Raw genomic sequence first — 23,175 nt, forward strand, 5'->3', positions numbered from 1 at the left:
CCAAAAAATGCAAAACAAGCACAACATAATATAGAAATAGAAAATATGACATGTTTCCATCTCTACGTATAAAGTCTCATAAAACTAAAAGTCTCATAAAACTTAAAGTCCAACTAGAAATAGAATCAATCATCAATCAAGTTTAAGTCTTCAAAAAGTCCAAATTAAACATCAAAGTTTAAGTCTTCAAAAAGTCCAAATTTAAACATCACACAAGTCAAATAAACCTTCAAGGTTTCATCACTTCATGTCTTGCACAAATAAAATCTTCCAAGTCTTCAAGCTCAAGCTCAACGCATAGGCGGCCTAGGAGGCAACATATCACCTTTCTTTGAGCTTCCCCTTGCCATTTCTACATACAAATAAAAATAAAAATAAGAACATGACATAATTGGCACACATACTTGGCATAATTGAAATTTCAGATTATATTTTTGGCACACATACTTGGCATAATTGAAATTTCCAGCAACTATAGTACATAGTTACTAGCGAAGAAAACAATGACACCTTAGTTCAAAGTATCTGGATCTACAAACTAAACATGCAACGAGAAAAAACTCTCACATACTTCCCTTAAAGGTTCATCTGCTGTATTGAAAAATTAACTAATGAACCATGTTAGAGCAAAAACGCAACAGTTTGTATTATTTATAACAAAACGTAAACAAGCCTTGTGACTTGAATAAGCTAAAGACAGTCCATGCCATGGCAAAATTTGACAGATTTAAGACAGCATTGCTAATGACTTCAACTCTTCTTCCTCACATCCTGTGTAGTACTAAAATCTTATACAAAACATCTACAGAACCCATCTCGTACACATCTAAGTCAAAGCATCTGCAGAACGGAACCCATCTCGTACTCAAACAACACCGAGTCGCATGTTTTCAATGCTGAGTCGGATTTCTTACTCAAATAATTCCCAGAGCTTCAAGCTAGTACAGTACCATTCCTAATTCCTAAAGCTCAGTTATTCAATACAAACTACAACAATTCTATTATGAATCCGAATGCATTACTATCCAAAATGAAATTTAAACCGATGTAATCCAGTACCCCTAACCAAACAAACCCTAAATTCTCCCAATAACAGAAAAAAAAAGCTCACCCTTAAACGAAGCCTTGAGCCTCCTAAACGAATCATCCCGTTTCTTATTCTCCACCACCACCATCCTTTCATACTCCTCCTCCTCGACCGTACGGCTCTGCTTCTTCTTCACCTCATCCGAATTCTTCTCCAACGCCGCCTGCTCCTCTTTTTCGAGATCCTTCTCCTCCAGATCCGCTAATCGGCGGGCCTCGGACTTCCGCGTGGCAGCCTCCGCCAGCTTCTCGGCTTCTTCCTCGCGCTTCTTGGCCACGGGGGATTTGCTGATGAAGCATTCTCGTTGCAGCCATCCCAGGGAGTCGGTGACCCCCAAATCCTTCAAATCCTTCAAAGCCCAATCCCCGAGAACCCCCAAATCTACGACACCTCCAACTTCCTCCCCCACCGCCGCCTTTCCTCCTCCTCCTCCTCTTGGCGGTGCTCCCTTCGCTCCAAGGACGCCGTCATCTTCCTCGCGCTTCTTGGCCGCGGGGGATTTGCTGCCCTTCACCTCGCACCAGTACTACTCGTCCTTCTCGCGAGCCTCGCGTTCCTTGCGCTTGGCTTCGATGAAGCTCTTCACAGAGAGACAGAGAGAGTGAGAGAGATGAGGCTCGGCTGCGCGAGAGGGTTACTGGGCTAGGTTACACTGGAGGCAGGGAATGAGAGAGAGAAGAGAGGAATGAAAAAAATAAAAGGTGCGGCTAGGGTTAAAACTTAAAAGGTTTGTTGATTGCTAAAAAAAACTAAAAAACTTTTCTGAAACCTTGGAGGCATAAGGATTCGAACCCATGCGCAGGGGCTTGAAGAGTTTCAAGCAAACCAACTTGGTAACTGGTTATGTCTTGTTATGATTGTATCACTAAATTATTTATAATATTGAAAAAAAATTAAATATATATATCTGTTCGGTTCGGTTCGGTTTCCGAACCTTAAAAACCGAAACCGAACCAGCCAGATTCGGTTCGGTTCGGTTTGGCAGTTTCGGTTCGGTTTTTTTTCGGCCTCGGTTCGGTTTGGTTTTCGGTTTTTTTCGGTTATTTGAACCCACCCCTAGTTGGGAGGCTTGGGAGGGAGAAGAGGGGTGGGGAGAGGTTGTGGGGGTGGGTTCTACATCTTCTAAGTTTTGTTTTTTTAAGAAGATTCATGTTTTTTTTTTAAATTAAAAAATTATTTTTTTTGTCACGTGGCACACATTTGGCAGCCATATGGCAACCACGTTAGCGCTTAACGGATCAATAGATGAAAAATGTAACAGAGGTATTATTTTGAAATAAAATAGTACGTAAGGTACGAAAGTGAAATATTTTAAAAATGTTGTATGAGATTGTAATATATTTCAAATATGAAAAGGTATTATGTAATTTACCCTATATTTAATTCGGTGCAAAATTCGACGGTCAGGATCATTCGACTTACAACACAACAGCATCGCAACGGCATTTACAGTTTTGTCCGGTGGAAGTGGGGTACTTTCTGCACACGACACGTCGGATGTTAAAGCCAAAAACATTTTTTGTTAGTGGAAGTTATTACGATTATGATACTTTTTTAACTTTTTTTATAATTGCGTTTTAGGCCTTGGGGTTTTTTATAATGACGTAATTCCACCCATTACTCTCTTCTACATGGGGAGCCCCTCTTATTTTTATTTATTTATTTAGTTAATATTATGTAGTTAGGAATGCATCATGGAAGTATGCATATTACCCATTACTTTCTAATACATCATGGAAAGTATTCATGCTACATTCTTTTATGTAGTTAGGAATAGTCGAAGTGGTGACAATGAGAAATGAGTTATGATTAAGTTAGAGGTAACTTTTAGAGAGGGGTGGGGAGAACAAAAGTTGCAATTGCACAGGTTTTCAAATTTGTTTTGAAAGTTATTGCTTTCTAGTATTAATATATTGTCTTATATATATATATATATATATATATATATATATATTTTTTTTTTTTTTTTTTTTTTATGGGAAACTATCTTAAGGAGGGGCTCTTTCAATTTCAAAAAAGTTAAGGGGAAATTGGTTAATCCCGTAATCAGCACCAGTGCATACCAACAACTTCGAGGTAGACGTAGTTACATGTGTCACCTAACTATCAACTGCCAAATGTATATATGGATTTACGTAGGAATTTACAGATCACGCATCAACTGGAACTATTGATAGTGAAACTCAAACCTTGGTGGGCAACACAGAAGGCATGAAACTTACCAACCAAGCCAACCCTCGTTGACCTCAGCCACTTCCCTTTAATATTACACTTCACATAATTTGTAGGAGGTGATTCCATTTAGCAACATACATTTTTTTTGTTTTTATAGGAATAAGGTGTTTTATTTTATCAAGAACAAAAACATAATCTTAAATAAAATACTCGTTACGTAAAAATAATTACACAGTGCGAATAAAAAAGAAACAAAAGAGAACACCAAAAAGTTTCTTTGTAACATCCCACATCATCCAGGGGAGTGGATCCTGTAAGCCTTATATGTACATTCTCATCTCTACCTAGCACGAGGCCTTTTGGGAACTTACTGGCTTCGGGTTCCGTCGGAACTTCGAAGTTAAGCGAGAAGGTGGCCAGAGCACTCCCAAAGATGGATGACCCACTAGGAAGTTCTCGTGTGAGTTCCCAGAAACAAAACTGTGATGGCATGGTCGAAGCCCAAAGCGGACAATATCATGCTAGGACTCTATGATGGGTGACCCACTGGGAAGTTGCTCGTGAGTTCCCAGAAACAAAACCGTGATGACATGGTTGAAGCCCAAAGCGGACAATATCATGCTAGGACGGAGTCGAGCTCAGAAAGTGGTCCCGCCCGGGCAGGGATGTGACACTCTTACAAAATAACTTTTTTTATTAGTACATCGATATTTTTACACTAGGAAAGGGGGAGTTCTGCTAAACCACACAATAGGCAACCTAATTTGATATCGAATTCGCCATTCACGAGATTCGAACCTAAGACCTTTCACTTCCAAGTAAAGAAGAATACCACCAGACCGTAATACTAAGCAGCTCTTAAAAAGTTGCTCCTTCCATTTTAGCAACATACTAAGGATCCCATCATGCGACATTTCTTCTATTAGAAACTGGATAATATATAATTAATTATAATATTGTTCATAATTTCAATTTTGTTAGAAATGCTTTAAAATGGGCAGTATAAATGATAGTTCTCTTAGACAGTTTATTTTGTTTTTGTAATATACAACTGATAGGGGGAAAATCCTAAATCAAATATAAAATTTATTGTGTAAATTAAATGTTCTTAATCACTTAAATTCTAAGTTCCTTAGGAACAATATCCAATTATATATAATGAATAGGGTGCATCCACATCCACGTAAATTTTCTTTTCGTATAGAATAACCAAAAAAAAAAATATATATATATATATATTTGTTTGTAACGGCATATGGTCCAAAAAATAACAAGACCTTTTTTGTTTTATCTTCTTTTGTCCCGATAAGAAAACTGAAAATGTCTGCATGGTGCAATAGCGAATATGTGAAAATCAAGGGGTGGTTTCAGATATTCTCTGAATTTCGATTTCTACCTGAGTTGTCTTTTCCTTTTTTCTGTTCGCTCTCGCCACATCCTTGTCCCTTGGGTTTGTCTAACTTCCGCCCCCTGCTTTCACAGACCACCTCGTCCTAAATAAAACCTTCCTCTCCTCTCTCTTTATACAACCCCATTCCAAATTTAGCAACTCTCTCTCTCTCTCTCTCTCTCTCTCTCTCTCTCTGAAGGACAATCCATTTGAAACCAAACAAAGAGGTACTAATATTTCTCAAATCCCAGCCTAATATGAATTTTTATTTGTTTTATTTACTCATTTTTTCTTATTAATCTGCATTATGATATTTAATTTCCTCATGCAGTTACCATCTGAATTATGCCCCTTCATCTTCTGTTTCAGTTACAAATCAATGATGATAGCATTCACAAATTTTGAAATTTATTTGAAATTCATAAATGCCTGATTTTTTGCTCTTTCATTTCTCTGCATTATTATTGTGTTTGTATTGAATTTTGTGCTTTGCTTCACATTCTATGGGTACTTTCAGGGTGCAAATTGTTTGCCTGATTAAAAAGTTCAAAACTTGTATTCAAAACAGTGGAGTTGGTGCGCAAAGGACATAAATTTGTGGATTTTGTGAGTAGATTGAATGCTTCTGTGATCTGGGTTTTTGCGAAATCGAGGATCAAACACATTTAAGGAGAGAATCCTTTCGGATTTCGTGTTTTTTTTTGTTTGCATCTGGGTCTTGTTATTGTGGGTCGGAATGTTGGAGTGATAAGAAATAGTAAAATGGGTTGAATGTATGCTGGTTTTGGGATTTTTTAAACAATGGAGCGACGCGTATTAATTCGGTGAAATGAGCATTTTATAAAGATTAGATAAGGGTTTTAAAATGGAGGGTAAAGAAGATGGTGAAGCATACGAAGAGCGGCCTCCGTCGCCTGCTCAGGTTTTGCAGGAAATATCTGAGGGGGCATTTAAAGTGGCAGGGGAAACACTGCAAAATGTGGTCTCAGGTAAATCGAGCATGCCACCACTGGCACCGGGGCATACGCGCTCCCAAAGTGAAGTTGTAACTACGACACACAGACGGAGCAATAGCTTTCAAAAATTGAAAACTCAGATGCAGAAGGCTTGGAGATGGGGTGGAAGTTCGCGGGATGGTTTGCGGTTGTCTTTCAATCCTGAGGTTTTGGCAAACCAAAAACGCCAGTGGTATCAGCGTTACTCCAAATCAAAGGTATCCTTTTCTATGGCATTGCTTGATACATTGTTGCTACACAAAAAAGGAAAAACAGAAAACAGAACTTGATTACTCGAGAATTTCATGCTATCGAGTAATAGTAAATAAAGACGGTTTAAACTTAATCTATTGTGTAAGAAAGTAACCTTTTTTTCCTCTTCTTTGTTTATGAATATAGGTGTAGGATTTTTGATTGCATAATCAGACATGAAAACTAGAAAAAGTAAATGATTAAATGTAGCGATTATAAAAATCTTGGAACCAGTTTCCCCCGCGATGCTTGAATGTTATTGCTTAAAAAATCTCTTTTCTTTACTGGTTTAATTGTCTGTCTAATTTACTAAAGTTTTATGATTATGCCGTTCTAGGGCCATATAAAATATACCGAGCCAACTTCACTCTTTGAGCATTTTATTATTGCGGGGCTTCATCCTGATGCTAACCTTGACACTGCGGAGGATGCATTTGTTAAAAGAAAGAAATGGGAGATGGAGATGATAAATTGCGGAATTGTTGACCTTAAATTGCTACAGCAGCGGGGACCTCCAATTCCTACATTAGAACCTCAGGTTGGGCGTATAACTGCATCAGAAGTTCCCAGGAACTTTGTTTCTCTTTGGCATGCGATGATAATTTATATGTTCCTGAATGTTTTACTGGAACTACAGATACTTTTTAAATATCCTCCTGGGAAGCGGTTTGATATGCGTTTGACAGATTTAGCTTCCTTTTGTTTTCCTGGAGGGGTTAAGGTTTGATATTGCTCATTTTCCATTAATTTTAAATTCACTCATTATCTTGTATTTATTTAACACTTATGTTGCATTGATATAATATACTGTTCTCTTACAGGCACGGTTATTGGAGAAGACTCCGTCACTAAGTGATTTAAATCAAGTTGTTTATGGACAGGTACACGAAAACGTGTCTCATAATCTATTACATATATATTCATCAACTTTTCAATTTCTCTTCATTTTATCTCGTCACAAAACACAACTTCTTGTAGGGGTTGGTTCAGTTTCAATCGGTTAGATTTTTTACCAAAACAAAAAATTGAACTGAAATTACTGAGCTATCTTCGGTTTGGTTTGACTTTGGTTCAGTTTTTTTTTATATTTATAAAATCTGAAAATTGTTTAAAAAAATTGAAATTGGTCCTTTGGAAAAAAAAAAGGAAGGAAAAAATATCGAGATTTTGTAAAACTTCAAATTTGCGTCTCTGACAATATTGTCGTACAGGGCCTGGTGTTCACAATCTAGGTACTAATAGCACAGTAACATAAACACTGTATGAGGAAAAGTAGAGCCTGTAGCCTTTTTATTGCCTTTTCGTTATACTTCTGCATCTAAATTTTCTTTTTCTACAAAATAACCAAGTGAAAAACAAAAGAATACAAAGTGTAATTGGTATTGAACAATGGAGAGTAGGTGACACAAAATTACCTTTTCCTTTTATTTTTGCTCGCTCATATCTTAATGCTAAACAGTTAGGAAATGAGCCACCAATGTGTATCAAGCTAACATGCTTTTTCGCGTGCAGTCGATCTTGCACGTGGAAAGGCAACCATACATGTTGATGGAGAAACGCAGGTTCAGTCCCAACCTGCACTTTTAAAACTAATAAATAAGTAGGGTAACAAGGATATGAGGTTTCAAACACAAGACCCCTGGGGATAAAGCTCTGATATTACCATTGAACATCAGAAGCTAAAACAAGATCAATTGTTTTAAAATGGGTCCTAAGTTTAATCAGTTATGTGTGGCCTCGAAAAAATCATTGTGAGTCGTGTCCATTTAGAGTTTGCAGACTGATTTTCCACTTTATGTTTCATTTCATTATTTATCGATTAGTTTTACATAAATATTTAAATATAAAACACAGATAGCACTCTAATTATCAGATATTCTCGACAGGAGCATTTAGGCAAAGATGATTTATCATTTATTTTCTCACTCAAGGTATCTTATGTTCATTTTGTCCCCTTTGAAGATTTGTACAGTTGTTATTTCAGCTTGCTATTTACATATGTTTGTAGCACACACGGTTACTAAAAAGGTAATACCCTTTGATCAGGTGGCAGACAATGCAACACTTTATGGTGTTTGCCTGCACGTGTCAGAAATTGTTCAGAGGCCTCCTGCTATCTTAGGCATCTCATCACCTAATTCTCATTCGACAGGAGGACTCTTCCGCTTTTTGGTTTCTGCACCTCGATGCTACTGTGTGCTATCCAGAGTTCCTTTTTTTGAGTTACATTACGAGATGCTGAATAGGTGAGTTGTAGTTTTTATTTCTCTATAATTTGTAAGTATAGTATAGACATTTCAAAATTTTATTTATCCTTGTAAAAAAATCAATGCATTTCACCGCATTTTACTTGGATGATGCAGTATCATTCAACAGGAGCGTCTGAAGCGAATAACACAATTTGCTAGTGAAATGGCCCTCAATGATTTTGTCCCTACATTGCCCAAAGTACAAGATTATGATAATGAGTCCCCTGAGAGGGAGTCTTTTGATAATTGGATGGACTCCGCAATACCAGTGAACAGTTCAATTGCACTTACAGTTGCTGGTGCAGGAATCAGACCGGAGGATGAGACTCCACCTTCTTCACTCAAGATATGGGAACTGCAGTCCCCTGAAAGTGTTTCTGCTAGCGAAAGTTCAGATTTTTGTCAAGTACGGTATTTAGACAAAGATGGTAGAAGGGATTCACAATGTTCTGATGACTATGGTTTTGAGGCCTCTGAAACTCGTTCAGAGGCTTCAGAAAGAATATGCGCAATCTATGGAAATGACCATACTTCTCCAGAGGTTGGGACATCTTTCTCCACCAGGAATCGCACATTGGAGCGTCTTGGCAGTTCTGAATCTCTATTCAGGTGGTAAATATATGTCTATTCTACTATTCGATTTATTGTTTTATGCTTTAGAGATGAAGTAGTGGGGTTTTTTTTAATGCTATGTCTGTATATATGCTGCTATATGAGATTAAGTAGTACTTGAATAGCTCCATTATTAGTTTCAATCTCAATTCTTTATGCCGTGTAAAATAACTTGATGCCACTCTCCCATGTTACCATACAAGTACAAGTTCAATAATCTATTATTATCTTTGGCAGTCCAGCTAGAAGCATGGTATCGGAGGATGAAGATGATGACCTTTCCTCAACGTGTGAGAAAGAGTTTGGTGATGAACTAATAATGGAATGGGCTAGGGTGAGTTTACCAACACTGCAATCTTACTAATTTTATTTCTCTATTATTGATAATTTGATTTCCCTTTGACAGTTATTTTTGTATCAACTCTCTATGATAGGAGAACAAGAACGATTTATTACAGATTCTTTGTGGTTTTCATGCTTTGCCTCTCCCGCAACGAGGAAGTGAGTTTTCTTTTCAACCTCTTGAACACCTACAAGCTACTGAGTATAGGAGACCTTCAGTTGCTGCTCTTGGTTTTGATGAGAATAGTGTTGATTCATTTGAAGATCCTGGGGTATTTGGTTGATTTCTCATTTTTTAAGGCCTCTCTCTCTCTCTCTCTCTATAAATTTTGTTGTATTCTTTAATATTGGCTTAACGTTACTTCACTTGGTTAAAGGTCAATGTTATGTTAGCTGCTGCTGAGGAAGCGCTTGCACTATCAATATGGACAACTGCAACAATTTGCCGAGTTCTCTCCCTTGAAAGTGTAAGCTTCAATGTTTGCCTTGAGTTCAGCTGGTGTTAAGATTGTAAATAATTTTTACCATCTGGTCCAGATTCTTTTTAAGCAATATTTATTCGCACCATGTGACTCAATTAGTTTTTTGTTTTTCCTTTGATTCAAGTCCATTGTGAGACTGAAACATTTTGAATCCCGTACCACACTGACAATGATGTTTATGCTTGAGCTTTTCACTTTTCATGTGATTTACCATATTTTGTGGATTGTTGTTTAGTTACAGAAAAAAAATACGGGAACTTGTTAGCATAGCTCTTCTGGAATTGTTAGGCATACGACCCCTTGACATTCTAACCTAACTGCGTATTTGCATGTGGGCTCACTTTTGTCCCTGGAAAAAGAAGTCTTTTTTTTTCCGTCAACCCCTTAGTAAATATTGTTGTCTACACTTACTGATTCATCAGTGGTGTTTTTGCCAGATTTTGTCATTGCTTACGGGAGTATTACTAGAAAAACAAGTGGTGGTAGTGTGTCCGAATCTGGTAAGTAATTGTTTGTATTGGAGTTACGTGCATCAATCCTGAGAGCACTTTCTATTTTCATCGTTTGATCATTTGACACTGCAATCAATGCAGGGTGTGCTATCAGCTACAGTATTGTCTCTCATTCCCATGATTCGTCCATTTCAATGGCAGAGTTTAATGCTTCCTGTAAGTTTGATTTATTGCTGAACGTAAAATATTTGCTTATAGCTAAAACCTTGTTAATTATTTAAGCGATATCATTGATGACATCCTGAAAATATGTTTTTCTCTAAGTTTCTTCAATATCTTCAGGTTCTACCAGGGAAAATACTTGATTTTCTTGACGCCCCAGTTCCATTTATTGTGAGTTTCGTTTCATTTTTACAGTTGTATTTGTATAAATGTATTTCATTGTATTACTCTCTCAGACCGAATGTTCGACATTTTAGGATTCATCTTTCCAAGTGAGGTGTTAATGCTATGCTAGTATGTGCGGTTAACTTTAAGGCTTGACCAAAAACAGTTCCTTGCTTTGCTTGGATATTCTGTATTCATGAAGCCAGAAATCTAAATGGGATGTCATCAAGTCATCTCCAAATTCATATACTTCTTAGGCAGTTAAAACATTCCGCATCTAATTTTTCTTTTTGATTTGTTTAGTTTACCTATTACTGAGTCTTGAATATTTGTTTTGAAACAGCATGTACTGTTTATGAACTAGGGTTTGAAGTGAAGTGGTAATCCCGTCAAGTATTACCCTCTAGAAAGCTTCTGATAGTTTTAACTCTCGGAATTCTATTCTGTGCCTAAATGTTATATTACTCTCTGGTATATATAGAAAATCCTAATTGTATTGCCAAGAGAAATCATGTGTCAAGTTCTCACTTAAATTTTGAGGGTTGTAATAAAAAAACTGTCATTAATTTTAGTTCAATTTCCTTTGTGCTCTTGTCATATGGCAGATTGGGATACAACAGGTTCCTGCAGACCTGAAGAGGAAAACGTCGGATCCTGTTCAAGTTAATGTGCAAAAGGATCAGGTTTCTTTTATTCTCATTTAGTTTTTTCGGCTACTTTTTTCCTTATCACTGGCTTTATAAAGAGGTAGGTGTCTCTAGAACGCTATGGGAAGATCTTTGAATTCTCGCATCTTCGAGTCAAGCAACGAGTTGATCATTCAAGAAGTCCTTTTTTCTTTTAGGGATTATCTCTTCAGAACTACAGAATGCTCAATTTTTTATGCCACCTTAGAGGAATTACAACATATTTTACATCTTGCAGTATTCAAATTAAGAATAACGAGTGTACTTACTGTTACTTGTTCATGCAGGTGAAAATGTGTCATTTGCCGTCACTTCCAGGACATAAAGATCTAGCCACTGAATTAGGGCCCATCCATGCTAGACTGTCGCGTGAAGGTTCATTTGCTCAAAAGCATCCTGTATATAGGTGCAACGAAGTGCAGGTTTACTGTCATACTTGCATGCTTACTGCTTCTGCTCGTGATTCTGCTGGCTTTACACTTGGAAACTTCATATTTTATTGCACATGCAGATACCAAATTATGGAAAAATGTTTTAGAATCAATGATTGTTCAACAATTTATCATACTTTTCTAGGCAGTTCCAGCATTTTACTTATCACGAATGCCAATACATATCTCGTTCCTACATGCTTCAGATCGAAGCTGCAGGCCAGTTTTTGGAAGTCATGAAGAACTACGCGGAATCACTTTGTTCAGATCTAAGGTCTTACACAATAACAAGTGTACAATCAAACAGTGACAGGGTAGAGAAACTAACACTGTAATTTCTATATTCCTAGAAGTTCTCGATGAAATAAACTGAAAATACCACAGAGTACATGGCTTGTTACACTTTTTGACATGTAAATCTTTTACCGTCCTTTCAGGTTTCTTTACTTCTTAAAGATAGCTTTATCGATTCCTTTCCGAGCAAGGACAGACAATTTATGAAGGTAACCTGCAATCCTTTCTAAACTTCTCCTGGATCTTTCATTTGTAGCCTATCGCCTCTCTTTTATTTCATTTGCAATTTTCGGCTTGTGCAGTTATTTGTGGACACACAGATGTTCACTGTTCTAACTGACTCTCGTTTGTCAAGCTTCGAGAATGGTGACCCCTAAGAGAAACCTGATACAGAAGTTAAATGAGCACATCATTCGAAGATTCCAAGTTGCAACTCAAAGATTTGTCTCAAGGATAACGACTTCTCCAACTGTTGACGAAGGACGAGGTGCAAGTAACTTGGAGGGAAGGGGTGGAATGGCTCCTGGCCCGGTTGGGATGGCCTGCCGAAGGAATTTTATTCAACCTAACATGGTTTGGGAGCTTCTATCTCTGCAAACTGCTAGCTAAAGCTTGCAGCAAATACTTTGCAACATAAAAGTTAGGGGTGTGCTATCCACACATCCCTTTTTACTTCTCATACACCCTTGTTAACTTTTGTCCGTTGATCTTCTTTAATTCATCCGATCCGACGGTTGAAACAAAAAAGGTGTGAGAGAAGTAAAAAAGGGTGTGTGGATATCACACCCCAAAAGTTATAGTCCAAAGTGCAAATCTCCACACCAATGTATTGTATTGCACACCCTATAGGATCATAATCCCGATATTTTACGGGAATATGATGTTCGATGTAACGAATTTCTGTATCGTATCAAAAATCTTGTAAATGTCAATGGACATAAAAGATGTTGCTTCTGATGTCAATAAAACGTAAGAGAGAAAAAATCATGGGTCCTGAAAAATATTGACACTAGTTGTAGCAGTAAACTAAATCATGTTTGCCCATACCATTTATGTCTCCCAATAAATACGTAAGTTTTGTATATTACATAGGATAGAGTTGTCATTGAAAAAAGTGGATGGATAAATAGCAGCGCTCTTTCACATGGAAGAGGATTCTCTCCGGATCCACTTTGTGAGGATCTTAGGGATAGCTGTTTATCGTATATCGTGCGATCAATTTTCGTCAGATACTATTGGTGTTTAATTTTAAATAAAAAAAAGTCAAATGATTTATGATCAGCGTGGCTCACCAAATCCACCCCAAAACCCTAGCGTGCAACATCCCGTCCATTCCCCCCATCATTTGGGTGTTTTAGCAACATTGTCCGGATCCTGCATTGCCTTGTAGAAGGCCAGGAAGACGGAGGGAAGAGTAGTTGTAGTAGCACGCACATAAGCAAGCCTGCATTGAGTTGCCTTTCCGACAGGGAGCAGTATTCCCAGGCCTATAGAACCATTATGATGCATGAAAGCATTGCGAGGAAGTTTTTCCCACGACCGGAATACCAAGATGATGTTACAGAGGCCGATTACACAGACATGGTCCTATATCCCCATTGCTTTTGGACTTCTGGTGTCTGAATTGAGTGAAGAGCCATGGAAGGGGAATGTGAGCAGTCACGGCGATTGGCATGAGGTGCATTTTATACAAGGCGAGGATGTTAGGTGCAAGCCACCGAGACTGATCATAGCGGTGAATATTGTAGCACCTGGAAGATTGAGTGTATGAGGTCAGGATGAAGGCTATGGGAATGTGGTGCCACACATTTTGTTTTGGACTTTGTCGGAATACCAAGCCGGTGCAGCCTTGTACGCAGCCCGGGTTGACGGTATTGAGTGGCTTCTACAACATCGGTCTTGCTGAAGATGCTCTCGGACAAGACATCGGCCGAGACCATGTCACGGAAGCAGCCACATCCGGCGAAGAGAGGCTGGCCGTGGTGGACTGACACGCCTAAGATTAAATATGGAGCCTTAACTAGTTGTGTTCATTGCATGTTATTTTATCTTGAATTTTTGCTTTTTGTTTGTAGGAAGAGGGTAAGGATTGACGGGTTCTAGCTAGAACTAGACATTTCTGTAGACAAGATATCACTGCTAATTAAACCTTTCCAACATGAGAGAGAGGCATACATATTCTTACCAGCTACCGTAAACTAGGGTCGTTTAACGATCCATCAAACCGTACTAGTTAGGGTCGTTACAATTTCTCGTGTTCAAAATGCTTCATCGTACAATGATTCCGAGTTGAAAGTCGAAGTTTTGTCTGTCATGGCTTCTGTAGCTGCTTTGACGAATCACAAGGCACGAGTACATTTAGAATAAGGCGTGGAACGGTTTCTGTTTCTGTCCGGGATGGCCTGCAAATGAATTTTTCTCAACCTACTATGGATTGGGAGCCACTATCTCTGTGAACTGCCAGCAAGAGCTTGCGGGAATAGTCTTAAACGCGAGTTTGCTCGGATCATTTCTCTTCATCCTCAGAGTCTGATTTTGCAAAAACTGTTTCAGGCTGGGTTTGTGCATAAGCTGGAGCAATGTATTTTGGTTCTTTTACTGCAACATCGGCATACTTCAGTATGGCTTCTCTCGGATCTTCGTCCATCCACGTCTCCTTGATCATACCCCCTTGCTGAGATGGGACTCAAAGGATCAGTATATGTTTTCCGCAGTTATACTAAATCCCGGAACTAAAGATAAATACATGTTTAATGGGGAAAAAAACGTTACCTTCATGAGGTACTGGGTCAATAAGCTTCCTTTACTTGCGCCAACTCTTCCACCAAAACCTGGTCCGGTCATGGGGAGTTCAGGCTTATGGGATTTCAGTGGGTCCTTCAGTGCTTTCTCTCGCTCACGCTTACGGCTTGGCTGATCTCTGAATAAGGGTAGAGCATGAGGGTTGTGAACCACTGGTTTTGCCTCAAAATCATCCATAGACTTTTTCCTTGGGGCACGCGCAACACATACAAGGGCTCCTCTTTCACTAAGGGTTGGATCGTATAACACATGAGTTCCTCCTTGGCTTTTATCTCCTGATGTTGCAAAAATCTTCAAAAACAAAGGCGTGTAAGATTTTTCATTTTTTTTTAATTTTGGAAAATCAAAGGCATGTAATTTCTGAGTATATCTGCACTCTTCATAAATTGTGCATGCATGCATACGAATGAGTTGTGCGATTTTTTTTTTTTAAACTTTGGAAAATCAAAGGCATGTAATTTCTGAGTATATTTGCACTCTTCATAAATTGTGCATGCATGCATACGAATGTGTTGTACGATTCTCAAATAGATCAACGAGCATGCTAGACCAGTTCAGGAAAATGATGGACCATCACTGAGAGCATTACCTGATTGAGTTTTGGGTGCCAGGCACACTGCACAACACTACAGGTGGGGGATATCCCAACTTTTGAAACAAGTTCAAGTTTTGCTCGATCAAAGAAGCATAGCAAACCTCCAGTGGTGCTCTCCCTTTCAATAGACGTTCCAGTCAAGAAGAGTTGCTCATTGGGACTAAAAGCTACATTAGTTTGGGCATAGTTGTTTGGGAGATCCTCAAATGCCTTAAGAGGATCCTTCATCTGACGCAAATCCCAAACCTAGTACACATTATGTAATTAGTAGGGAAATACACAACAGAAAGAACAAATCTTGACGAAGCACATCCTAGACTGCTAATAAACAGCAGTATATTCTTTATACAGGAAATGCATTACCTTCAATGTCCCATCAAGGCTTCTTGATAGTAAGATTCTCCCATCCATAGAAAATTTTAGCCCGGTAATATCGTCTGAATGACTATTCTGAACATGTATATCTGGCCTGCTTCCCCATCCAGGCTTAAGGTTCCATACCTGTCAAAATGATACATGCACTGTGAGAAGAAGCTAATGCAAAAATCGAACAATATAAATCTATCTATTTATCTATCCAAGCAATGCAAACTTCCATTTGTGGGGAGGGGCCTTGTGAGCTAATTCACTACTGCGGTTATTGAAGTAAGATATTCCAGCCAATACCTGTATAGAACCATCTCCTATACCACCTGCAATACGTTTTCCGTCGCGATCCCAAGCACAAGTGGTGACCGGAACTCTTCCAGGCCGAGCAAGTTTTGGCTTGATTACCTATTCATTGAAATACAGCATCATTTAGTCTAACACATCAAGTTCAGTAACATGCATTCTCATTAGCACAAGTAAAACAGAGTAGAAATGAATATAATGACAATAAACTCAATTAGCAATCCAATTCGTTATTACATAAAGCAATTCCAAATTCAGCAATGAACAAAGCAATTTTCTAGTGCCATAGTTATGCATGACAAGTGACGCTCATATTATTCAAAAACATTGCCTTAAAGAAAATCGAAAACAATATCGAACCTGTTTCTGACTTTTGAAGTCATTGACATCCCAAATACGTAGAGATCCATCCTCGGACGAAGTTAAAATCGTGTCTTTACTTTTAGGATTCCACTCTCCACAAGTCAATCCAGTTATGTGGCCCTTGGTGTTCTTGAGATCACGAATATACATGTCCCCTTTTACAAACTCTCCCAAAGTAAGTCCATCACGATCATAGATCTGCAAAATCCGCATGAAATCGAAAAGGGTATAAGCAATGCAAATTGCCCATCACGCACCAACTCCAAATACACAAAACCCAAACCAAATAATGCAAAACAATAACAGGAAGATGAATTGTAAGGTTGAGCAGCACCTTCGCCGTAGCCGAGCCAGTAACACAGAGAAACCGGTCCGCCGTGGGGCTCCAGCTGATGGTTCGAACTTGGTGGCCTTCTGATGGCTCGAGCTGCCGGAAAGACTGCAACTTTGAATTCATTCCCTGGAAATCGTACATCCGCACGGAGTAGTCGTAGCTGCCTGAAACAACTCGAGACCCAGTGTGATCGATGGCGAGTGCGGAAACGACTTTTGTGTGTCCCTTGAGAACAATCTCATTGCTCACCGGAATTCGGAACCTGTTTTCGAAATTCGCCTCCGAATCAGAATCGGAATCGGAATCGTCCCTATTGGACCCAGCCGGCGGCCTCGGCGGTCCAATCAACTCACCATCGTCGTCGTCTCCAAGCTCGGATTGCGGCGGCGGAGGGGGCGGTCCAACCATGGCATCGCCATCGTCGTTCTCGTTAGGGTTGGAGTTGGGGTTGGGATTGGGGTTAGGGTTTTTGGGGGCGCGGATGGAGCTGAGCCAGGTTTGGGAGGAGGAGGAGAGAGAAGGGAGGCCGGTCGTTTTGGAGGCGGCGGAGGAGGATTTTTCCGGAGGGTTGTTGCTGACGGAACGACGAGTCGTGTTGTGAATGGCTTCGAGAGGGGTTTGAGACTTAGATTGCTTCCCGAACGATAGAGGAAAAGCAGCTCTGATTCCGTCGTACATCTCTGCCTCGTCGTCCGCCATTGGAACTTGTCTTTCTCTCTCTCTCTGCACTACACTCTTCTTCTTCTTCGTTTCGTCGTCGATGCCTAAAACGTCGCCGTTTTTCTGGTGTTTTCCGATATAGACCTGTTTATATGCGTCCAGACTCCACCGCCTTTAACCGGGAGAGAGGGGAATAGCTGGTGGGCTAGCCCAATTTTTGTGTTTTCTCGGACCGAGCCCAAAAATATTTTATTTTTTCTAAAGCCCAATTGACTTTTGATACCCAGTCCCTAAAATTCAACTTGGGGTGTGCTATCTACACACACCTTGCTAATTTCTGTCATTTGATCTTCTTTAATTCATCCGATCCGACGGTCAAAAATTAGAAGGGTATGTGAGAAGTAAAAAGAGGTGTGTGGATAGCACACCCTTTTAACTTACAAAATTTACAAGAGTAACGCTAAGAGACCAACTATTTAGTTTTAAATTTGTAAACCATATGACGTGAATGTTAATAATTAGATTATTACTTAAGTGTTGATATACGTGCTTTTTTTATTGGTGACACATCATATGAGTTGCAAACTTGGTCTAACACATGCATTTTAGTCTTTCTTAACCATCATCATATGATTCATTAGCGTCAGGAATCCAAAAATCAAACTCAGGAAGTGGCTTGTGGAATACAATCCTGAAATTCATCTCCAACTACTGGACCATCTGTGGTGGTTTTTATTTTTTTTATTTTTGTTAACTAAAGTGTTTTTTTTTTTAAACATCACCATTCAGAAGAGGCTTACATGTAAATTGTAATGCTGATATTATTTTGTGATATTTCCAGTTAATAATAATACACGAAGAAACTCATAATTGATATTATATTATTAGCTCACCACGCTGATGGTGATATAATTGTTACATGTCTTTCCCATCACTAGAGATCCTCATCAAATAATAAACATTCACAATCACAATTCCATCTCCACGCTAAACAACAGTTTTCATCATCAGCTGTAAATCAAACCCAAAATCAGTTTCATTATTTCCAAACAATCCAAAAATCAACTCGTACCACGTTAAACATAAGTACACAAATTCAACAGATGAAGGCACTTTTCTCTTAAGGTAATTCATTGCTGTCATCTCTTGCCTTCTCTTCCAACACGACTTCTTCATTTTCTATGTTAATTCCACGATTAACGAGAAGTTGTGTTGGATGATGCGTTGGCTGGTTTGATATTGCTGTACTTTAAAAAAAAACTACTTCTGCTGTGCTGTGAGAATAAGCAAATATTGACACGCCCCGATCCCGATGTCCTCGGGACATCGGGATGGTCACGTGTTGGCCGACACCCGAAGGGTGACGAAAGCCATTTAATTTAAGTAAAAACTCAGAAATAAGCTAAAACAGGCAGCAGGAACTAGCAACACAATACTAAAGTTCAACTCCTAATTTATAAAATTATGGTCATACACACAAGCTTAGAGCATACGTCTATTACAGAGTACAAACAGAATTTAAGATAGAGATGTGCTATATTACAGTAGATGTCGAAGCAGAGGAAATATAGCATTGAATCACTGGTAGGGAAATGCCTCGTAGCTTAAATCATAATCCTCGTTTGTAGGTCCTGAAGGGGCGCAAAACAAACATGAGTGGACCAAGTTGATATAGATATAATAAAACAGTTATCAACATACTAACCCCCAGGTTTATGAAAACACATATATAATGAAAAAAATAGGTTTTCTGAAAACTAGCATGATATGCAGTATCTCAAATTCATAACTTGTATAAGTAATAAACACTAGTGATCTGTCCGATAACCCCCAGGCCCCATACCGGCTCCCCGTCTCTGAGCAAGACAGTCAGAGGAAAATACACTTCATGCCCCATACCGGCTCCCCGTCCATGTGCTAAATAGCCAGAGGAAACACACTCCAGGCCCTATGCCAACACAAAACCGTTGCTCGGGAAGGACCAGAATCTATCCATACGTCCCGTATCGGAATTGACCACTAGGTAAGTACAAAATCATTGAACATATCTATATTGAAAAACAACTTCATAGTATAAAGTCATCATCATCTATACTATAAAGAGGTGTTCTAAACATGTTCTAAATATCATATCGTCATCCATTGGATATTATATAAGAACATGGGTTATATGAAAAATAGTAGTAATTTAATCTAGCCTCATTAAGCATGTTATCTCACAAAGTACTTCATAAAACATAATTATTAAATCATGTTTTTCATGTATGTATTTCTATTATTAAAACATGCTTTTGAAGGGGTCCACTCACTGTACACCGATGGTGCAAAGCTATACCAAAAAAGTATAACGGAATCACCGTTAATAATTGCATCTATTCACATAAAGGAGTATCTTTAGTCAAACTCTATTTAAACGATTGAATTTGGGAAAACGGACTTCAAAAACAGGTCCAGGACGTTGAAATTAGCCTAGGAGAGGTCCTTGACGAAACCCCGAAAAGTCAACTCAAAAAGTCAACGTTGACCTTGACTGGTCAAAGTCAAAGTCAAAATCAACTCTGACAGTTGACCAAGTCAACGCTGACCGTTGACCGAGTCAACAGTCAAAGTCAACTGGTCAAAGGTCAAAGTCAAACATGGGTTTTGGATTGGGTTGGGTCGAAACGGCCTTAAGGGTTTTGGGTCTAGACTAAGGCTAATGGATTTGGAAAAGGGCTGAAAGCCCAACTCAGATTGGCCCAAGGCCTTTATTTCTAAAACAGAAATTTATTAAAACCTAAAAAGGTTTTTGGGTTGGGTCACGGGCCTTAAGCCCTGAATGGCACGGCCCGAAGGCCTTTAAGTCCTAAATCAATTTAATTAAAACAATTAAAAACAATTGGGTTAGGGTTTTGGGCTAGACTCCCCACGGGCGTAAGGCCCCTTTGCCTTGGAACCGGCCTGCATGGCCTGGCGTCGACGGAGAAGAACGTCGGAGCTTCTACAGCTTCGGCCGACCTCAAATCACAACCCTAGACTCCGATCTAGGTACCAAAACAAAGTACAACACAAGGGGAGTATTTTTATACCTTCATTTCACCTTGGGATGGCTGGAGATGGCCGGAAAGTCCCTTGACACTCTCGAGTTCGCCGGAAATGGGTGTGTCTACACCTGCCTTGATTTCGTCCTAAAACCTTCCAAAATCACGAAATAAACTCAATTAAACCACATCTCACAAGATTCTAGGATGAAAAAGGGAAGATTTGAGGCTTACCTAACCGGAGATTTGAAAAACTCGTCGGAGTTCCTTTCCGGTTTTCTGGGTTAGCAGCACGGGAAAGAGGGAGAGAGAAGGATGAAGAGATGATGATGGTGATGGGTGTCTTCCTCGAGTAGGCGTGAGCCTCTGCATGCGGATGTGTGTGTGGGTTCACAGTGTAGAGTAGAGAGAGATAAGGGAGTGAGGGTTTCGAGAGAGAAGGGAGAGACGGGAAAGACAGAAAAGAAGAAGAAGAAGAAGATGGGTTCACCGAGGGGGGGGGACAAAGAGAGAAGAATGAGAAATTGCTTGGGGTGCTGCCACATGGCAGCTTGAGGAAGAAAAGAATCCAAAGCTTAGATCCTGATAAGGTAGTCAAAATAGGACCAAATAGATAGATTCATAAAATTTAGGGGATAATTACATAAATATATTTTATAAATGGGGGTGGGTGTTACAACTATGAAATAAAGCAGCAGAGTGTTTAGTAAACTTTTTTGTAAAAATGCTTTTGAAAAAAAAAACAATATTATAGTGTTTGATAAACTTTTATGTAAAACAGATGTGAAAAAAAAAACTGGTTTTTCAAAGTTGGGCTTTGCAACTTTGTGTTTTTGGCTTTTTTTTTTCAGCCAAAACTGTGAAAAAAAACTGAAGCTGAATGTTTACCAAACATAAAAAAACTCCCATGTTTTTTTTATAGACAATTTTTTCAGAATCACCTCAATACCAAACCATGGCTAAGATACCTCCAACGATTGATAGGATCAATAACAATTTTCTCTAATGCCACAAGATTCTTGATTAAGTACGTGACATGTCTTCTAGCAGGTGCACCACGCGATAACCTTCGATTTCCACTACCTTGAGGCAGTGATGGGGGCATGCCTTAGCTTTCTTTATCTCATCCACATATTTCCCGTCACCAGTGCAATTCATCTGCGCCAAGGAAACAATTTTAATTTATGTTTATACCTTTCGTTCTTCAAAATTATCAACAGAAATGTTTTACTAAATGATCCATGAAGTACAAACACATACCTTCACCAAGTGAAGGAATGGTAAAGGGGAAGCTGTATCGATGCAGCGTAGATCAGAATAGATACCTCAACAAGTGAAGGAACATTGCTGAGACGCAGGTCTATAACACTACCTTGATAGATAAATGAAACAGGGTTTGCGTCACAAATCTCAATCCTTTTGAGGTGAACACATGCATATATCACGAGATACTTCAATGTAACTGAGGAGCCAACAGCTCTTAAGTTAACCAAAATTTTGGCACCGAACACTATTAATCGTTCAAGAAATGGACAATTACACAAGAAGTATTTAAGGGTGCGTTTGTTGCACCGGACTATCTCAGACTGGACTAGCTTCAGGGACTAAGCTGGACTGGCTTAGACTAGACTAAGCTGGATTAACTTAGTGAAGCGTTTGGTGCAGTGTCGGACTAAAAAGAAGGATAATAGCAAACTACAATATTATATTTTTTAATTCATATCTAATAATATTATATTAATTAATTCTACCTTTTTTATTCTAATAAAACTCTCCCTCTCTCTGTGGAAGCCTCATCCTTTTCTCCCTCTTTATCTCCCTCGTTCTCTCCGTCCCACTCTCTCATTCCTGCCCTCTTTTTTTCCGATTAATTGCCAATTTTTTTTTCTGCAAAACGAAGAATCGAGCTTGGTTTTTCAGGTTTTTGTTCGGTGCAAGATTACAACTGGAGAGAGCTTTCCAAGTCCGTGGATTCAATCGGAGCCGCAAGCCTGTGGAGCGGCGGAACCAGCCTGCAACAATGCCTGGCAAGCTGTCCGGCAACGAGTCGGGGTTTGTGGAGTCGGGGAAGTGAGAGAAGGCGATGGCTTGGATTTCTTGGATTCGTTTCCGTCAAACCCAAAATTGCAGATTTGGAGATCTTCTGAGATGAAGAAGAGGGAGGAGGAGAGAGAGAGAGTCAGAGAAAGGGACCGCAAGTTGTCGTTCAAGCCTGGGGTGAAGCGAAGCAACATGAGGTGAAGAGAAGAACAGAAGCGGGACTACAAATCCCCTCGTTTTTGGTGGCTCTCGCTAAGCCCACCTAGCGAAGGATTTAGTCGGCACGAGTCCGGCTTAATCCCATTAAACACAATCCCAATTTACACCAAACACAGGACTACTGATTCTAGCTTAGTAGTCCAGTCCAGTGAAACTTAAGCCGGCCAAACAAACGTGCCCTAAGAGTATTAACATTCACATCAACATAACGGAAATTAAGAATTTTTAAGAATTTAAATTCGCTATTGTATCCATGAGAGTGTAGAAGGGTCATTTTCCGAGACCTAGTAAGTAGTCGGGACATATTATTGGTAGTAATCATATCTCAAAAAGAATTCCAAGTCAAGTTTTTGAACTCCCTTTTCCATTGCAAATTGAATCCATTTATCAACGGAACTTGTAAACCAACCATCTAGTGGAACGCATTCCTTGAATTGTTGGACCATTAGGCCTTTGTGTTGTTCCATGACACGGTTCACGTAATTGATGTGTCTATAGATTTCCATGTCTCTTAAATTCCGTTTGAGGGCTATTAAACCTATCACATTTCTATTAAGATGGTAGTTAGCATCAAAGTTGAGAGTTTAGTAGACATCCACACGTACCATACCATCGCTTTGAAGGGATATGTCTTCC

At 39.2% G+C, this 23,175-nt stretch overlaps 3 protein-coding genes across 14 annotated transcripts; 1 reads left to right on the forward strand and 2 right to left on the reverse strand.

Annotated features, from left to right (window-relative positions):
- Nucleotides 1–120: 120 nt before the first annotated feature.
- Nucleotides 121–3,388, reverse strand: LOC126584425 (uncharacterized). Its single transcript, XM_050248813.1, has 4 exons — nt 3,277–3,388; nt 2,460–2,566; nt 1,112–1,595; nt 121–352 (listed from the first exon to the last, which is right to left on the reverse strand). The coding sequence occupies exons 1-4, from the start codon at nt 3,386–3,388 to the stop codon at nt 291–293; spliced, it is 765 nt and encodes a 254-aa protein (XP_050104770.1). The 3' UTR covers nt 121–290.
- Nucleotides 3,389–4,694: 1,306 nt separating this feature from the next.
- LOC126585810 (uncharacterized) lies at nt 4,695–12,918 on the forward strand. 12 transcript variants are annotated; one of them, XM_050250352.1, is made up of 20 exons: nt 4,696–4,879; nt 5,170–5,865; nt 6,237–6,437; nt 6,537–6,620; nt 6,721–6,780; nt 7,786–7,830; nt 7,946–8,145; nt 8,263–8,757; nt 8,998–9,094; nt 9,195–9,374; nt 9,480–9,569; nt 10,022–10,084; nt 10,178–10,252; nt 10,361–10,429; nt 11,029–11,106; nt 11,397–11,531; nt 11,686–11,854; nt 11,978–12,043; nt 12,190–12,480; nt 12,635–12,918. In XM_050250352.1, exons 2-17 carry the CDS (start codon nt 5,518–5,520, stop codon nt 11,848–11,850), a joined length of 2,385 nt encoding a protein of 794 aa, XP_050106309.1. In that variant the 5' UTR covers nt 4,696–4,879; nt 5,170–5,517; the 3' UTR covers nt 11,851–11,854; nt 11,978–12,043; nt 12,190–12,480; nt 12,635–12,918. The 12 variants fall into 12 exon arrangements, with proteins under 12 accessions (XP_050106312.1, XP_050106309.1, XP_050106306.1 ...); XM_050250349.1 differs by having other exon boundaries at nt 11,747–11,871; nt 12,137–12,480; XM_050250351.1 differs by having other exon boundaries at nt 11,747–11,871.
- Nucleotides 12,919–14,041: 1,123 nt separating this feature from the next.
- On the reverse strand, nt 14,042–17,407 carry LOC126585812 (uncharacterized). The gene is made up of 7 exons (XM_050250358.1): nt 16,601–17,407; nt 16,264–16,464; nt 15,898–16,005; nt 15,595–15,732; nt 15,226–15,477; nt 14,607–14,927; nt 14,042–14,508 (listed from the first exon to the last, which is right to left on the reverse strand). Exons 1-7 carry the CDS (start codon nt 17,297–17,299, stop codon nt 14,341–14,343), a joined length of 1,887 nt encoding a protein of 628 aa, XP_050106315.1. The 5' UTR covers nt 17,300–17,407; the 3' UTR covers nt 14,042–14,340.
- Nucleotides 17,408–23,175: the final 5,768 nt, after the last annotated feature.

This window comes from Malus sylvestris, chromosome 10 (assembly GCF_916048215.2).
Source record: "Malus sylvestris chromosome 10, drMalSylv7.2, whole genome shotgun sequence".
In the NCBI taxonomy this organism is placed as follows: Eukaryota; Viridiplantae; Streptophyta; class Magnoliopsida; order Rosales; family Rosaceae; genus Malus; species Malus sylvestris.

Excerpts from the sequence above, each read along its gene's own strand:
- LOC126584425 (XM_050248813.1), bottom strand. The coding sequence starts at position 3,388 with ATGGAATCACCTCCTACAAATTATGTGAAGTGTAATATTAAAGGGAAG. Across the intron at positions 2,567-3,276 it reads CTTCTGTGTTGCCCACCAAG|AAAGTACCCCACTTCCACCG; the intron begins GTTTGAGTTTCA and ends TGTCGTGTGCAG. Across the intron at positions 1,596-2,459 it reads TGCACCGAATTAAATATAGG|GGCAGCAAATCCCCCGCGGC; the intron begins GTAAATTACATA and ends TGCGAGGTGAAG.
- LOC126585810 (XM_050250346.1), top strand. The coding sequence starts at position 5,518 with ATGGAGGGTAAAGAAGATGGTGAAGCATACGAAGAGCGGCCTCCGTCG. Across the intron at positions 8,758-8,997 it reads AGTTCTGAATCTCTATTCAG|TCCAGCTAGAAGCATGGTAT; the intron begins GTGGTAAATATA and ends TATCTTTGGCAG. Across the intron at positions 9,570-10,021 it reads GAGTTCTCTCCCTTGAAAGT|ATTTTGTCATTGCTTACGGG; the intron begins GTAAGCTTCAAT and ends TGTTTTTGCCAG.
- LOC126585812 (XM_050250358.1), bottom strand. The coding sequence starts at position 17,299 with ATGGCGGACGACGAGGCAGAGATGTACGACGGAATCAGAGCTGCTTTT. Across the intron at positions 16,006-16,263 it reads ACTTCAAAAGTCAGAAACAG|GTAATCAAGCCAAAACTTGC; the intron begins GTTCGATATTGT and ends TTCAATGAATAG. Across the intron at positions 15,733-15,897 it reads TAGGAGATGGTTCTATACAG|GTATGGAACCTTAAGCCTGG; the intron begins GTATTGGCTGGA and ends TCATTTTGACAG.